This window comes from Perna viridis, chromosome 8 (genome assembly GCF_037379345.1).
Source record: "Perna viridis isolate PV_CMFRI_1.1 ecotype Kerala chromosome 8, ASM3737934v1, whole genome shotgun sequence".
NCBI classification, from domain to species: Eukaryota; Metazoa; Mollusca; class Bivalvia; order Mytilida; family Mytilidae; genus Perna; species Perna viridis.
In genome coordinates this window covers 26,598,716-26,616,294 of record NC_142452.1, presented here as the reverse complement: position 1 = coordinate 26,616,294, position 17,579 = coordinate 26,598,716, and the positions used below count along the sequence as shown (strand labels likewise).

Genomic DNA, 17,579 nt, shown 5'->3' with positions numbered 1-17,579 from the left:
AATGTCATTTTGAAATTAATGTGATGAAAGTGAGTTCCGATCCCCTTATTCCTTAACCAATTTCTACATACACCAATGCCCATTGCCAATAAAATGCAAGTTTATCTCTTTTCAGTTGTGTAAGCACCGTTACACAACGCAAACTTCATCATGTGAGAAGTTTGTGTTGTGTAAGGTAATCCATGGTTAAAAACTATCTAAACGATACCGATAAATCATGCTGCAAGGCGTAGGTTGACACAGCGCATTGGTCGACTTCTAGATAGCAGATCTACTGTTTTATGTCAAAGCGATGTATACCTTTGACCTGACTTTTTATGAACAATTCGGCGGATGTTTCTAGAAAAGTAGGGGACGATTAAACTACCGGTGCACCTATGTAGTGAAGTCCGAGTTGTTCATTTACGTTTGTTACTTCGTATGTATTATTTTGGTTATTTTATGTGCTTTGTTGTATGTGTCTGTTTTCTACATCTGGTCTTTGTCCCTGTTGCCACTGGATTACATTCTGTCGATTTCTTTTGGACGGGTAGGGTCGGGTAATTTAGCTTCCTGCGGCGGAGCGCAAAGTTTCCTACTCCCATCGAATACCACAGCAGGGTTCTTTAACGTGCGAGGAATGTGTGCACCACTATGGTTTGCGGTCAGGTTTTCCGTATTATAACCTGACAACCGCAGCATGTAACACGCCAGGGGTACCCCATTCCACCACCTGGGACACACATTCCAGTTGCTCTGTGGGCAGAGCGCCTAGCCCCCGGCTAGGTTTTTGAGCACTATTTAGTCGCCTTTTACGACAAGCTTAGCGCTGGTGCAGGCCTATTCTTTTGACAGCCGGACTTGCACGGAGTTTTTATTCCTTGAATGAATACACAAACAGGTAAACTGTTGTGTAAACACGGATGAACAATGACTTTGTTAAAATTTCATGAGTTAAGATATAAAAAAATCGGAGCGGATGACATCGCACAAGATGAAAATAAATTCCAAAATTGACGACAGCATGTAAATAAATATCGTGTAAGTTTATATTTCTGCATATGTTTTGAAATTCTTCGCATAGATAACAACAAATGAGAAATGTAACAAATCCTTTCTTTTATTGATTGGCAATAGTGGCAAAAAAGATAATGCATATAATAAATAAATGAATAAAAATAAATAAAGAAATAAAAAATAAATAAAGAAATAAAAACAAATAAATAAATAAATAAATAAAGAAATGAATAAAGCATATTTTTACATGACCATTAATTCGGAAAATACCAGTATTGTAGACAGACTTGCAGTGCCTTAATACATATTTAACTTCGCTACTATTTTATATCGCGCCGGTGTGCATTACTGGCTTAAGCTGTTGGCACATTCATTTAATTTTAGCTTCTGCTATACATGCTATACAGATGATGTTTATTATGGAACCTCAAGAACTCAGAAACACTTCTTATTTCGCCAAGACACCAAAGAACAATAACAATGTACTTATAGTTTTTCCTACCCAAACATTTCGTACGAGACAACTTTTTTTGACTTGTTAAACACTCGTGAAATATGTTGAACAACTCAGTAGCTATTTCTAGAAAAGCAGTGGATGCTCACCCTACCAGTGAACCTTGCCCGTGGTCTTAGGTTTTAGAAAAGTACAAATATAAGTAAACTCATTTACATGTTATCTGGGCTATTTCATGTTCTTTGTGAGTGGTTATTTTCCCTGTCCAGACATTATCCTTGGATTACATTTAAGAAATAAATCGCGGAAACTCCATGTTATCATTCTGTAACCACAAGCTAACCATTTTTATCACATTGTTTTACCCCGAGCGATAGCGAGTGTTAAAAATCGGCATAAATAGTACATTTTGGTGACCTTTTACACCAAATAAGTCGCGTGCTCGGAAATCGACCACAGTTGTGGTCTTCAAGCCTGTTAAATACGCCATATAAGAATTATTTTATTACGTTTCAGATCTTGTTATGTTTCCTTGGTTGTACCCTGTCAATTTCGGTGGCATTTTTTATTTTCATTTTGCTTACTTTTTCTTTATGTGGTACAAGACAAAAAAGAAAGTTAATGTAAAAGATTGTTTTTTGCCCAGGTTTTTGTTACAAATTTGGTTTTTGTGTTCATCACGTGAAAACATGATGATATCTCAACATTGAAAAAAAATGACAGGAGCAATTCAGCAACAGAAATCATTTCTATCATTCGTGTACAAAACATTAATCTGCACTAAACAAGTATACTTTTCAAATTATTCATTCACTTCTGTTTATCTTGTTAAATTGTTGTTCATGGTTCTATTTCACAGTAATATGGATTTAGATCCGCACAGGATGCACTGCCCCATTTAAACTCCCATACAAAACCTATGACTACACATAATTGTTCACCGGGTTTTCTTGGTTCGTTCCTGTTCCAATATGTGAAGCTCATGGATTCAGTGGGGTTGCTGTCCCACTCGTATATGCTGTCAGCATTATAATCATATCCCCCTATCCAAGCAAATGAGGCTAAAATAGATATTTATCAAAATGCAACTGTATTCAGATGATAGTTGTTGCAATTCCTTTGAAAGATATTTTAATAATTGCGATATTTAAAACCAGACTAATTGAAAAGTGTTTTCTCTCATTCAACAGCAAAAATTAATACTTTAAAATAAAAAAAATATACATATAAGCCATCTGATTACTTTGTTTACACGTTAAGTGACGTAAGTTAAGAAAAGAAATGATTAGTCAAACTCGTTGAACTGTTGTTAACTGCATTACTTTCAAAAAAACAGATAACAGAAATACACACAAATCACTTTTGACGCCGAACTAAGTAGGTGTGACTATATTTTTCTATACCTCGCTTGGTAGAGACAGAAATAGTATCATAAGTAAGTTTGATCTGATCACTCGGTGAAAGGTTTATATTGCCAACGCAGTAGCTCAACTGCCCTATGAAAACTGATTTGTTCAACGTGTCATAGTCTTCCTGTCCTCTTTCGACTACCCCGGACTTGACTTTTTATGAGCAACTGTGCGGGTGTTTCTAGAAATGCAGAGGACGCTTACCTTACTGGTGTACCTGGTCCATGCTCCCAGTTTTTAGTGGAGTCCGAGCTGCTCATTTGCTTTTGTTACTTTGTATGATGTTAGTTAATTTATGTTCTTTGCAGTGTGTGTCTGTTTTCCATGTCTGGTCTTTGTTCCTGGATTACATTATTTTTATTTCCGCTATAATCTTGGTTCCCTTGATTACTCTCACCCAAACTGTCTTGAGGTAAATCAATTGAAGTGACCCATCCGATTCATATTAAATCTTGTATTATACTTTGTGTGAGTATATGGTGTTTATAAAAAAATATATGGAATTTGCAAAACTATGTATAATAGTCAAGATACAGTAGTCCATAATAATTCTTACGTGCATCATGTACAAATTTATCCCAAATAAACATGTTTTCTTCCAAGGTTTCAATTTCTACCAATTTTCCTCCGAGAATGTTGCAACCAATCTGTAATAAACTCTCTGTACTTCAAAATTATGATGAAAAGAAACACAATTAGCAATGATGTGTGCGAGCACAAAATATGCGTTAAATTATTTAATATACCAGTAAATTAAAAACAAGAAACATTTATTTTTTGTAAATTTAATTGCATTTTCTATAATGCGGAAAACCTGACCGCAAACCATAGTGGTGCACCGTGTTGGGAAAGATTCCACGTTCCTCGCACGTTAAATAAACCTGCTGTGGTATTCGATAGGAGGCTAAATTGCCCGACCCTACCAATCCCTCCTTTTTTCTAGTGGCAATCTAAATTTGTCGACCCTGTTGTCCTTGTGTCCCTTCCCTTTATTATTTCATCATCATTTTATGTTCTTCGTCTAAATATAACTGAAATATTGCTGCTCGGACGTTAAACCCAAACAATCAATCAATCAAGCATAGATTGACTTAATGATATGCTCAGGAAACTTAATTAAATTATTGGACCGATTGGAATTTGTTTTGTTGTAAGCAAAATGATATGTCTACATGAAAAAGAATGTGACCATGTACAAATGTACACTTACTTGAGCATCCCTCATTGAAGCTGCTGTGGTCTGGAGAAAATACTCGGAGGAATAATTTTGCAATTGCAGAACTGTTTCATTGGAGACTTTATCAAAGGTACTGTTATATCCAAGTTTCTGTGTGTCCAATAAGGTTTTTTCTGATGTGTCGTCTTTGTAACTGTCGTATCCATGTTGTGTTGTACCTTCAAATGACAATTCTCTGGAACTTACATACCCTTGTTGAATAACAGAAGTTGCACTTTCTAAAGGCTGTGTCGTTGTTGGAATTTCTCCAAGATGGTTTGTCATAACCTCCGAAGAATGCATTGCTGTACTTATTTCTCCTGGATTATTTGTCATGGTACATTCTGAAGTCTTCGTCGTTGTACTTATCTCTACTTGATGCTCTGTTGTACTCTCTGGAGACTGTACCGTTGTGCCTACAATGCCTGGATGATTTTTTGTTGTAACCCCTGAAGAATGCATTGCTCTTATTTCTCCTGGATCATCGATTGTTGTATATTCTGAAGACTTCACCATTGTACTTATCTCTACTTGATGCTCTATTGTACGCTGTGGTGACTGTACTGTTGTGCCTACTTCTCCTAGAAACTTCGTTGTTGTACCCCCTGAAAAATGCATTGCTGTACTTATTTCTCCTGCATTAACGTTTATTGTATATTCTAAAGACTTCATCGTTGTACTTACCTCTGCAAGAAAATTGAATTTTGGTTGTTTCATTTTATCATTTAAAGTCACCATGAAACTAAAGTTTATACTTAGTCATAGCCATTCCAATTTTTATTTTTATTTACTTATTTATTTATTTATTTTTTGTATGATATGCAAACTTTTTTGACGGTATTAAGAGATATTTTCATACTATCACTGTGAACAAATTTATCTTTTCTGTTGTTAATAATACATTTAAATTGTTTATCTATAATTTCATCACTGAAAGCTTATGATGTTTCTACATTTTATGGTTTGTTTTGGTCACCATAAGGTCTTCAAAAAGTGGAAACATAATAGAAAATCAACAGACATAATAAAGGGCAATAAAAATACAAACTCCACACAATAGTCAATCAGAATAATGAGAAGAAGGAACATATTACGACTGACAATATCAAGGCAAAAACCAGCACGCTTGAAACCACTGCAATAGTTTTTATTTGTTTTGTTCTAAATGGTGGTGGTTTAAGCTATGTTTAATAGCGCTAAACCCCCCTTTCCCATTACGGTTAATTGTCTCGGGTATTTTGCATTTAATCAGGCAGAAAGAACTTGTCATAGGTCGAAGTTGGTAAAGCAGAAGTCAGAGATATATTGATGAATATTGAAAACCCACTGGCTATAGTCTTTATGTCAAAAACAGAATACACGTATTTTACAATAAGATGGTTAATAAAATTAAATAGAATTTGTAAATAAACAATTTTCAAGCGGCGTATTTTTTTTTTATTACATTGGCCAAACAGTCTGTCTCTCAGGCAAGTATGATACATTTATCAGTCAGAATTGTTACTATCTCGGGCATTGATTTTTGATCCAAACTGAGTTAAAATCAACATGCGTGGTAATGATACAAGGCTGCACCTGAAAGGGAAGTTTATAGCTAACCTATCATTTATCATACTCTAACAGTAGCCTCTTTAATTTCCTATTCAGGTGTATAAATGTAAGAAGACCATTATCCAAATTTAATTGTTTATGAGGAGAACATTGTCATATATCAGTACGTGAATTTAAACGATCTAGTCCTTTAACCTTCTTGTCCTTCACGATTTTAGAGAAACTCCAGTTAATATGAAAAAAAACTCAAATCGTGCTTAGCGATTCGCAAATGTACAATTAATGACCACTGGAATGTCGATGATTTTCTGGAAAAGTGTCACTCCAAAAGTGGCAAAGAAAATGGATCAACTGTTTTCTTGCAGTTGGTAAAGCAGATTTGTCTTTTTATTCAATAGTGCTAATATACATGTATGTGGAAGTGGCACCTATCACAACAAATTTCTCAAGATTGCCATTCTTGCAGTGGAATGCTTTTTTGGTGATTTCTATTGGTTTCTGAGATAGATATTGATGTATTGATTTCAGCAAAGGAACAAGATTTGAGTTTTCTTAAAGAATTTTGTGTGAATCGCCAAAATATTAATACCACTACGCAAGTATACAGTTGCACATCATTTTTGTTGTCCCTCCTTCACTGTGAAAAAAAAATCTTGATTAGCAATAGAGACAACTCATTTCTTAAACGAGTTGATAATTCTTTCCTTTCATCTGTGGCAACATCCCTCCATCACCTGCGTATTGAGTGTTCATATCACAACTGATACGTTATGCCAGACCTTGCCGAAACTACGCAGACATTTTGTATCGCGCTAGAACTCTAACAAATAGGTTTCTGGAACAGGGTTATGTTGCTACAAGATTGAAGTCATCACTACAGAAGTTTTATGGTCGTCATCATGAACATCATGTCGTCAACATAATAACATGGATTATTATGGTGTATCCATCTGCACCATGAAAACTGATTTATTCAACGGGTCATAGTTGTCCTTTCCTCGTTTATCTACCCCGGACTTGACTTTTTATGAGCAACTCGGCGGGTGTTTCTAGAAAAGCAGAGAACGCTTACCCTAACAGTGCACCTGGTCCATGCTCCCAGTTTTTAGTGGAGTCCGAGTCCGAGTTGCTCATTTGCATTTGTTACATTGTAGGTATGACTTTATGTTGATTGTTGTGTATGTCTGTTTTCTATGTCTGGTCTTTGTCCCTGGATTACATTCTTTTTATTACTCCTATAACCTTGGTTCCCTTGATTACTCTTTCATAAGCTTGTTTTTTTTTCTATTATTGCATGCAATGGTACTATTGTAACTGTATGGGGTAATAAGTACACATTGTTTGTTTTTTTTTAATAAGGCGGAATGAGCATTCATATCAGTTACTTCCATAATCGTATCAATATATTTATCAATTCACTTTGTTTTCAAATTTCTTTCACGCATATGCAAAAACAAGTTATATTACCTGTTTTAAGTCAATTCGTTGAATTGGGTTAAACGTATTAGCGATACAGGATATAAACAAAATTCGATATGTTTGAAAACAAAATAGAAAGATTTATCATGTCAATCTAAAAGTTTATACTGAAATTGCACGAATGAAATAGTTCTAGTGGTTCTATGCGATCGGTTAAGTAGCCGCCAATAGTATGCATATCTTCAGTTCAGCCAAGGCAGACTAAATACCGTTCGGTTGAGAAAGCGCAGTAGAACCATGAAGCTACATATTGGTATATAACATATATAGTAAAGTATATTTTTTTAGAAATAGTATGATAAGATAACAGACCTGCTAATCTCATTGTCATTGCACCTATATTCGGATCTACGGAAAAATTTGTCTCTGTCTCTACGTAACATTTCATATTCTTGTAACTTACTGCCATACAAAAGTCGTTTCGTATGCACAATGTCGCACAAATAAGTTTAGATCTGACCGTGTGTTCAATAGTCGTTTGACTTGAAGCAATCATGACATCTTTTTGGGACAACATACGATTTTCGATAATTCCAAGTCCAGCAGAAAATTTCAGTATCAAGAATAAAACACTGAGTAGAAAGACACAATTGCACCATAGAACATCCATGATTTTCTGGCTACAGTTTTAACTAAATCAAGTGACTTCCACTATAATTAATCATTCTTTTAATTGTACCAAACAATCTGTATGAAGTCATAAGTGTTACGTTTAAAAAAAAACAAACACAAAAGGTTCTTTGTTTTGCCGTTAGTAAGCGTTTTAATGTCATTTTCATAATTGGTATTTTGTTTAAACAAGACAAGAAGTTGTTGCAAAAAGGGCTTTTAAGGATACCATAAATATCTGAGCAAATGGTACATTCACAAAAGAGTTAAAAATTCTCAGTGCATTTGTGACTTGATTTGTTCAATAAAAACCCACGGTCAATTCTGTTTGTTACCTGAGGCTACCTGCAACTACATCGATTATATGCGTATAGCAGTCACTAATTCATTTCTGGGTTCAATATTGATTAAATAGTGCAAATAACGCTTTCATAAGTGGCACAAATACTATACGCATCAAATCATTGTGGAGTCTATGTTACACGTTGGAATAAATCTAAAGATAGAAACACTTTAAAGTTTTATATTTATCAACAAATGACTTAGATCACGGCAGGGCTTAATCCAAAACACCTAAGCCCTATCCAATACAAGTGCATCGAACCTAATATAGGCTTCATATGGAAAAAAAGCCATTTAGTTACACTATAATATAGATGTTTGGTGTTTCCATTTCTTGGTTTCCTTTGTTGGCCAGTGACCATTAACTTCCTATTTTATTAGATCATGTCAACTGATGTTGCCCTTTAATTAACCCACGTGAATCGCTACTGTATAAATTAAAACGATTAACCGAACATAAGAATAGTTATTTTAAGACGATAAGTCGAATATCGAAGAGGGAACTTGTTAGCACATTCATTTTTTGTGCCACTAATTTATGTATGTTTTTAAATATTTTTTTAAAAATAATTCGTGAAATGTCCTGACGAAAATACATAAATGCAAAATAAGTCAATTATTATTAGAGGTAGAGTTGAAGATATTTTATATATGTATTAATACCACAAAAAAACACTAAAAACATGCATTTGGTATTTTAGGTTCTTTTATTCAGCAATATGTTCTTCTGCAAGAAATGAATATGAAAGAATTCACAAATCGTATATCGATGTAATATATCTCTGTTGTTGATTGTACTACTAGAAAAGTTTATGAGCAAATCTCTTACGTCCACACTCCACACCGATCACCGAAAAGTCAAATATTAAAAGACATTGAAAAGATAGTTGATGTTCCTTAAGCTGTGTGTTTATCGTCTTCATAGTATATTTAACGAAAAAACTTTGGTGCAAAATCAGAACTCTGTCGAATAACAATATGGTATTCCTCAATATTGCATACATGTATCTATATCCAGCAGCGCAAAGCTTGTCGTAAAAGGCGACTAAATGGTGCTCAGAACCTTATCCGGGGGCTAGGGCGCTCTGCCCACAGAGCAACTGGGTTGTGTGCCCCAGGTGGTGGAATGGGGTGCCCCTGGTGTGTTACATGCTGGGGTTATCAGGCTATAATACGGAAAACCTGACCCCAAACCATAATGGTGCACCGTGTTGGGAAAGATGCAACGTTCCTCACACGTAAAAAAACCCTACTGTGCTGTGGTATTCTCCCGGAGTAGGAACCATACGGCTCCGCCACAGACGGCTAAATTGCCCGACCCTACCTACCTCTTCCTTTTTTCATTGGCAATCAAAATTTGTCGATCACATTGTATTTTTGTCCCATCCCATTTTTCAATTCATCATTATTTCATGTTCATTTTATCATCCACTTCATGTTCATCGCCTGAATATAGCTGAAATATTGCTGCTCGGGCTTTAAACCGCAACAAACAAACAAACATGTATCTATATCAAGCTTCTGTCAAAATATCAGGCTGTCGTGTTTAGTAGTAGCTGAAAAAAAAACTGTAACGAAAAGGTTGAAGGCTGACAGACTGACTGACGGAATGACCATCGGACAGACGTGCATCCACGACCACTACACTTTTCTTGCCAAGCGGGAGGTATAAAAAGGGCATGGAAGCTGCAAATACTAATTCCTTTTCATCTTATTGCTAGTTTCATTTAACTCTTTAGAGTCTAAAGTAATGATGCACTTCCTTGCGGATGCCAATATTCGCTTAAAATCGGAATTGGTAGGCTTTTGTCTCTCTATTATTGACACTAAGTCGACAATGTTCTGATATTGGACCAAAGTTTTCTTCGTTAAGTATACTTATAGAGAGAATAAACACAGCGTTTATTGTTAATTGATTGTAGATTATATTGACTTTTAAATAACAGTTTTATCAAATACGAACGTATCATTATCATACTATGAATTTACAACACTTTTATGATGAATAATATAAGCGAGAATTTGCTAGGATATATATAGTTTTTAGATAGAATCTAAATGCAAGCTTATGTTAAAGCATTAGACATCAATTAAAAATATTAAGTCGATTGTGCTAAAATAATTGGACTACTTATTACCAACTTGAAAGAAATACAGTCAGCTATCAAAGGTAATTGATTTTTTACACAATTCAGTTCTTTTATAGGAAAAAAGTACATGTATGAAAAGATAACAAAAAAATGAAACAAAAATTATGATAAAAAACGAAACAAAACAACACAAAAACATGCAAAAAACATGCAAAAACCGAACGAAATATTTTGCTTTCATCTATAACAAATGGCCCCGTGCGAGTCCGGGTGTCAAAAGAATGGGCCCACAGCAAGGCTAAGCTTGTCGTAAAAGGCGACTAAATAGTGCTCAGACCCCCTTGCCGGGGGCTTGGGGGTTCTGCCCACAGAGCAAACTGTTTGTGTGCCCCAGGTGGTTGAATATGGTAACCTTTGTATGTTACATGCTGGGGTCGTCAGGCATATAGAAATCCTGACTGCAAACCATAGTGATGCAGCGTGTTGGCAAAGATGCCACGTTCCTCTCACGTTAAAAAACCCATCTGTGGTATTATCTTGGAGTAGGAACCAAAGGGCCCCGTCATAGGGGCTAAATTGCCCTGCCTTACCAACCTCTCCCTTATTCCAGAGGCAATCAAAATTTTCGTTGTGTCCCATTTCATTTCATCATCATTTCATGTTCATTTTGTCATCCATTTTAAGTTCATCGCCTGAATATAGATAAAATATTTCTGCTCGGGCGTTAAACCCTAACAATCAATTAATCAATCTATAACAAATGCACCATCGTTTGAACTTTATAGAAATAATAAATATTCATAGAGATCATCAACAAGTGTAAACGCTTTTCTAGATAAGATCTGAAAGGTACCGAGAACAAAAGAAAAAACGTGTCTACGATAACAGAACGATGCGACGTCTTCAAAATAAACTGAAAAGTCCAATAACGACACAAAGACACATAAATGACCAACATCTCCTGATTGTGGACAGGCGCGAGACTGCAGTTGTAGTACTCTAGTTTTGAAAGGCCGTTATAATCCCTATTTAATTTAAGGTAAAAAAATTAAATAAAACAACAAACACGCTATAAAATTTATTCAGTAATACATCCAATTCTGTTCATGGAATAGCAAAATATAGACAGAATGAGTTATTAAATTAAAGAACCCTCGCAGTTACTGAAAGCTAGTTAAGAAAATACAAGAATGATGATAAGAACAATTGCGGGTTTTTGTAGTGTTGCTAGTTGTCGTTTTCTGAATACATTTTTATGATAAACATTTCATCACTTACATTTAAATGAAAACAAAGCCACAGTTAACAATTTACCATGCATGTGAATATCTTTATGATATATAGGAAAAAAAATTCCTGTGTATTGTGTATAAATCTAACAATTCTTTCACAAAATTATCACAATTATACGGGCTTATGCCCGATACTACTCATCACTGGGCAATCTATATGGCATTAGGATAATAATCCGAATCCAAATTAGTTTAGCATAAAGCACGGTCAATCAATGCACTGGTTATTTCGAATATGACATCATTTAGGAAAATGTTGACCAGAAAGAAACTTTAAGAAGATAAGAATTTCGTCAAGTCATTTGACCATGCAAATAAGCAACTCGGACTCCACTAACAACTGGGAGCATGTACCAGGTGCACCGGTAGGATAAGCATCCTCTGCTTGTTCTAAAAACAACCGCCGAGTTGCTCATAAAGAGTCAAGTCCGGGGTAGACGAAAGAGGAAAAGAAAACTATGACACGCTGAACAAATCAGTTTTCATAGCGCAGACGGATACATCGTAACAATCCACGACTTCATGATGACGACCCTAAAACTTCTGTAGTGGTGACTGCAATCTTGTAGCAACATAAACCTGTTACAGAATTCTATTTGTTAGAATTCTAGCGCGATACAGAAAGTTTGTGTAGTTTAGGCAAGCTCTGGCATAACGTATGAGTTATGATATGAACGGTTCATACGCAGGTGCTGAAGGGATGTTGCCACAGATGAAAGGAAAGTTGACAATTCTGAATGAAAAGTCATTACGTTTGTCGTAAAGTTAGGTCAATAGTTTTTCTTTACCATCGATTTCTAAGTGTAGGTCAAGATATGAGGCTGACTTGACAGTGTCTGTGGTATCCTTTATCTCAAGATCTTTGGGGTAGAGGAGATGTATCAAATCCCCAAAATTAGGATTGTTTAAAGATAATACGTCATCTATATAGCAGAAACTGAGATTAAAGGATCTAGCTAAACGAAATTCTTTCGTTTGGATCAGATCAGCAGCAATAAAGTCAGCCTCATAAGAGTGGAGAAATAATCAGCAGGTAGAAAAACACAATCCGTTCCCATCATTGGAATGCCGACCGTTTGTTGAAAAACGCGTCAACCATAAATAAAACCTCTTTATCATACTTTACGAAAACAGGCTGTGCGTCCACAAATAATCAGTATCGGTCATTTATGTTCTTTTTTTGTGTGTGTTTGTATTCCATGTCTTGTCGTTATCATTGGATTAAATTATTTTTTGACTTCCACTCGAACCTTGGTTCCCTTGATTACTCTTTGTCATAAGTATATTGGTGATACAAGATATATATGCAGCACTACAAAATACTTTTGGGCTATTAATGCCACATGTTTACGTTACCATAGTCCATTCTGCAAACATATATAGCTTTGGGAAAACAAACTTATCAACCTAAATCAACCGGGTAAAAAAAGATTAATTTTTCATTGTGCAATTTCATACTTCTTTACCGTATTCATCTCAAAAGTGTAAGAACTGAAAAACTTTGACTTTTTAGGTGTTCTATATATATGCAACTGTAAGTTCTGAGCTATGAATAAGAGTAAATTGTGTGAACATCATGGAAGAACAGAATAATTTCTCTAAAATGAAAAAGGTAACACTAAAACTCAATTCTTGCTTAAGATCTGCATTTGTCCTCTAATGGGTTTGCATAGAACTTAAAGATAAAGGTTTTTGTGCAACAAACAAGTACAATTTGAGGACAGTATTTCAAACGTCAGCGTAACCACTAGTGTTCCAGCCGAGAGAACTTTGGTTACATTGTATTCAATCATTCATTCATCTCTTGTATGGAATAATACAAACTTAACTGACTTTATAAATGTTAATGCACACTTTTACTTGACTTATACTGATTTCAGAATCAATGACATCTGCTGGTTCCATTAATGATACAAGAAAGTAATTTCAAAAGCATAAACTGTACTTGTACTCATCGTGTATGTTTTTTAATTCACATTTTTAATTCTATATCTTAACATTGTTTTGTTTAGTCAATTGTTTTGGATTTTGTATTATTTACTTCCCCATTTAAAGTGTGGATTAAATTGAATACAACTCGCTTCGTGAGTTTTTGATAATATATATATATATATATATATATATATATATATATATATATATATATATATATATATATATATATATATATATATGCCAATGATATTAGTTATGCAAAGTTCTTTATGGGGATCATGTGCACGTGTTTCAAGGAGTTGCCTCTTATTAACAGCATTATAATCGAAAACGAAGGAAGCAGGGGTCGCGATGGGCTTCGCCAATGTCGTAATTTGCGATTTCGTATTTGATCTGGCGACAAAAATAACCAGTTGGCGATTTTCTTGGCGCCTTGGTTTTGTATATTAAAATTGACATGAAGTTTGTCAGCAACGGATGTTTTCTCTAATTATAAAATTGTGTTGTCAATTGACCATAACCAATTTACGACTGAAGCCAATCAAAAGTGATTGGACTAGGTTACCGTGAATCACAATATCCTCCTGGGAGGTGTCAATCCTATGTAAATATATTATTGAGCCAATCAAAACTCTTATCATCTGGTCAAAGGTAAACACAATCATGGCTATGTGCACGTGGCTACATACAAGCTTCACAGCCTTGTTATACCATATGATACAATCAGAAACAGATTGACCTTATGAGATAATACATTAAATCCAGTTAACAGTGATTATTCCATCAGGACATGTCTACAACACTTTGAAAAGCAAGAATTGATAAGAGGAAATAGATGACATTTGTCATGTGCCTTTTTTAGCGGGAAAATCGGTAAACAAATAGATGGGGACTCCCAATTCTAATTAAATTCAGACAAACAGGGGCACAATTAATGGTCAATTGTAGTTTGCTATAAATGTTATCACTTGAAAAAAGAATCAAGTTAGTTGAACATGTATAAACAAAAGACAAAATTATATTTTAAGATAAACTTAATTAGACCACAAAGGTCAACAATGAACATGTTTTAAAATTAGGGACTCTATGAGCATAGTGATATAAAGTCCTTGATAGAAATAAAACACCTTTTTCTGGAATAGTACTTTATTATTTTGCATATAACAAGTGACTAATGGTTTTAAATCCTGACTAAGACTAGAACTAAAACCTGCTTTATACAGGCATCAAGAGTGAATCTTGGATGCATGCATGTCATGAATGAAGGGGTTATTTTGATGAATTGATACCTGATCACAGGACTTAATACTGTCATATTTTAAAAAAATAGAAAAAATAGATTTTGGCTCTAATTTCTGAAAACTGGGGACAAAAATTGGCAGCTGGCGATTTGTCTGGCGACATAATTTTGAAAGCCAGAGCACCCCCTGAGGAACAAACTAAAGCGCAAAATTCAGGACTAAAAGGTTTATTCATATACATGTGCACTATAAAGAATGAAGCGTTAGTTTTTGATGAATTTTAAAATTTGTCAGCAGACACGACCTAAGTTGAAGCTAAACTCACATAGGTCATTTATTGTGAAGATATAAGGGCAAAATACCAATAGAACAGTCTCGATTTATTTTTATTTTTATTTTTAAAAGTCATTATCATATACAACATTAATATAATATTGGTATGTTTCAAGGAAAATAGCTAGCGTATGCCCAAAACTACATGGTTGCGGGCGAATATGGTCACATCGAATCATTCTATGTACGCAATGAAAACACACACAAAAAATACTTGATGAAATGTGACTTTGAATGGAAAATTCAATCCATAAACTTGAAAGCTGTACTGATGTTATATTATTATTTCGATTGTACAGTTGAATCATTGTAAACAACTCCAATTGATGACGTTTGTAATATTTCAATTCTGTTAAGCATGGTTTGTCAATAACTAACCTACCTGTTGAGATCCCTAACCCGTGTTATTATTACCGTAATACAAGCTTTTTCCAATGTTATATCTGCCGATGATTTTAAAGTTTAACCCCTTTTGCTGAATATGTTCTAATGACAGTACAATTGAACTATACTGGGCATGTTTTATTGTTGTATTAACAAACTTATTTATCGTCGACCTCGCAGTGAACCATCATTTGACTGTGCAACTAAAGCATTACCTTAACGTATTTTTCAGAATTAGAAATAAAAAATTTAGAAAATGTCAGCCTCTTTAATTATCAGGCAGTAGGTGAAACACTGAATACAAAAAACATCATTTTGATAGTGTAATTTGACTATTTGCACCATCAGAATCGAGAAAACAGATAAGATTTTCCATATCATGCTGTACCATTGAGTTACCATATCATTGAAATGCAATGAAAATGAACATTTTAAGAGCAGATTAATCGGTCAAAAACCTAATCTTTCTAACATTCTAGTAAAAATTTCTGAGCAAATCCAATGATGAAGAGATCAAATATGGTCTTTTCAAATAGAGCAATCATCCTTGATTGATATTTTATTGTCAGATCGGTGGTGTTTTGTCATGCATGTTTCTGATTTTTCCCAATTTGCCTGATTCTTACAAACACTTACACTTAAAATATGATTCCAAACATTTGTAAAACTACATGCATAAGTTCTAACATAGATCTTTTGACTATGATTTAAGATATTGTATCAACAAAATACCAAAATCTAATTAAATAAAATTGAAATTAATTTAAATGAAATCAAATCATAAATTACAAATCGTCTATACATTTCTGAAATATAATACGTGCATATCATGTTACTTTACTTGTACTGTTTTTATCTGTGATCATGTAGACATTGTAAATTTTACAAAATAGCTTGGTTTACAGATTGTTATTGCCATTATTGTCTGCCATCTCCTACAGGTAACTAATTGAATGACTTGTGTCAAGGTCCATTAAATAAAAAATGAATACTTGAGAAGTGAACAAGACATTACATATAACATGAATCTAGTGAAATGCAGCGTCAACACATACCGTAACCAAATACGTTGATTGTGAATGTCGTTCCGACATTTGTCAATTTCCAATGCAATGAAATCTATTTCAATAGAAATAAAAGTACTATCTTGGCAAATCAAGAAATAATGATATTTGATAACTTGATTGTATAATAGCTGTCACCAGAAACTATAGTATGTAGTCACTGCTCTTTAAATATGTGGACCATTTTTTTGCATATTTGTGCACCGAATTCAATTTTAATATTGATATCGCCAACGTGATAGTTCTAAGACCAAATGCACTAAACCGACAGGTTAGTAGAAACCCAGTTTAACAGAAAATGGAATTGTTATGCAGACATCAATAAGGTTATTGTACAAATCATCTTGAAAACAGTCGCCCATTTTACAGTATGAAGAGCAATAACACCGTGTCTTTTACTTCTTATTAATTCTTATAGCCTAAGGAGTAAGATATTAATATATAAATGACAATTTGACCAAAATGTCTTTTTTTTTTAAAAAAGTGGACATCTTCAGAGCGTTAAAATGACACATCGACAGTACAGATTTAATTTACGATATATACTCATTGATGACAGTAGTTAACACGTTTCAACTCTGTTAAGTCTACGATTTTGGACTAATTGCTTTCACTAGATCCAAATTTATAACCCTGATTTAGACGTATTTTGAACGATATTCTGTTATTGATTGCTCTATTTACATTTGTAGGATATCACCTATTACTTTTAGCTTTATTTGTCAACATTTATGTTTCGACGCAAGGATAGTGAAGTTATATTAATGCCAAAACTATTAAATTGTCTGTATTTTGATACTTTAAGGAATCAAAAGTTAACGGATCATTGGAAAGTCAACTTTGATCCGACAAAAAATAATTTATTGGAAAGCAGTTTTTTTTTAAATTAATAAGATTGTATTTGTTTCAAATGTAGGATCATGTCAACCAGGTATATAAAATGCAACGGCATTTTAATGTAGTTCGTTCAACCTAAATATATGTAAACAAAAGACAATTTATGTCGTTTGCATCCAAAAGCTTTGAGAATGTATTTTAGTAACTAACTCCCCAACACTAATATCTGGCAGACATTCCAGTATACAAAAATAATAACGTCTGTAACATTTCGTCTTATCTATTGACGTTTAATTTGGAAATATTTAAACATTTTTATCAACAAACAAAATTTTAACCAATAATTC

At 34.1% G+C, this 17,579-nt stretch overlaps 1 protein-coding gene across 1 annotated transcript; it reads right to left on the bottom strand.

The window, feature by feature from the left end:
- Positions 1-1,022: 1,022 nt before the first annotated feature.
- LOC148610027 (uncharacterized) lies at positions 1,023-7,729 on the bottom strand. The gene is made up of 4 exons (XM_088540851.1): positions 7,418-7,729; positions 4,070-4,680; positions 3,416-3,506; positions 1,023-2,511 (listed from the first exon to the last, which is right to left on the bottom strand). The coding sequence occupies exons 1-4, from the start codon at positions 7,713-7,715 to the stop codon at positions 2,291-2,293; spliced, it is 1,221 nt and encodes a 406-aa protein (XP_088396977.1). The 5' UTR covers positions 7,716-7,729; the 3' UTR covers positions 1,023-2,290.
- Positions 7,730-17,579: the final 9,850 nt, after the last annotated feature.

Coding starts and splice junctions, on each gene's coding strand:
- LOC148610027 (XM_088540851.1), bottom strand. CDS start 7,715: ATGGATGTTCTATGGTGCAATTGTGTCTTTCTACTCAGTGTTTTATTC. Junction 3,507..4,069: donor CTTCAATGAGGGATGCTCAA/GTAAGTGTACAT, acceptor AGTTTATTACAG/ATTGGTTGCAACATTCTCGG. Junction 2,512..3,415: donor TAAATTTGTACATGATGCAC/GTAAGAATTATT, acceptor TATCTATTTTAG/CCTCATTTGCTTGGATAGGG.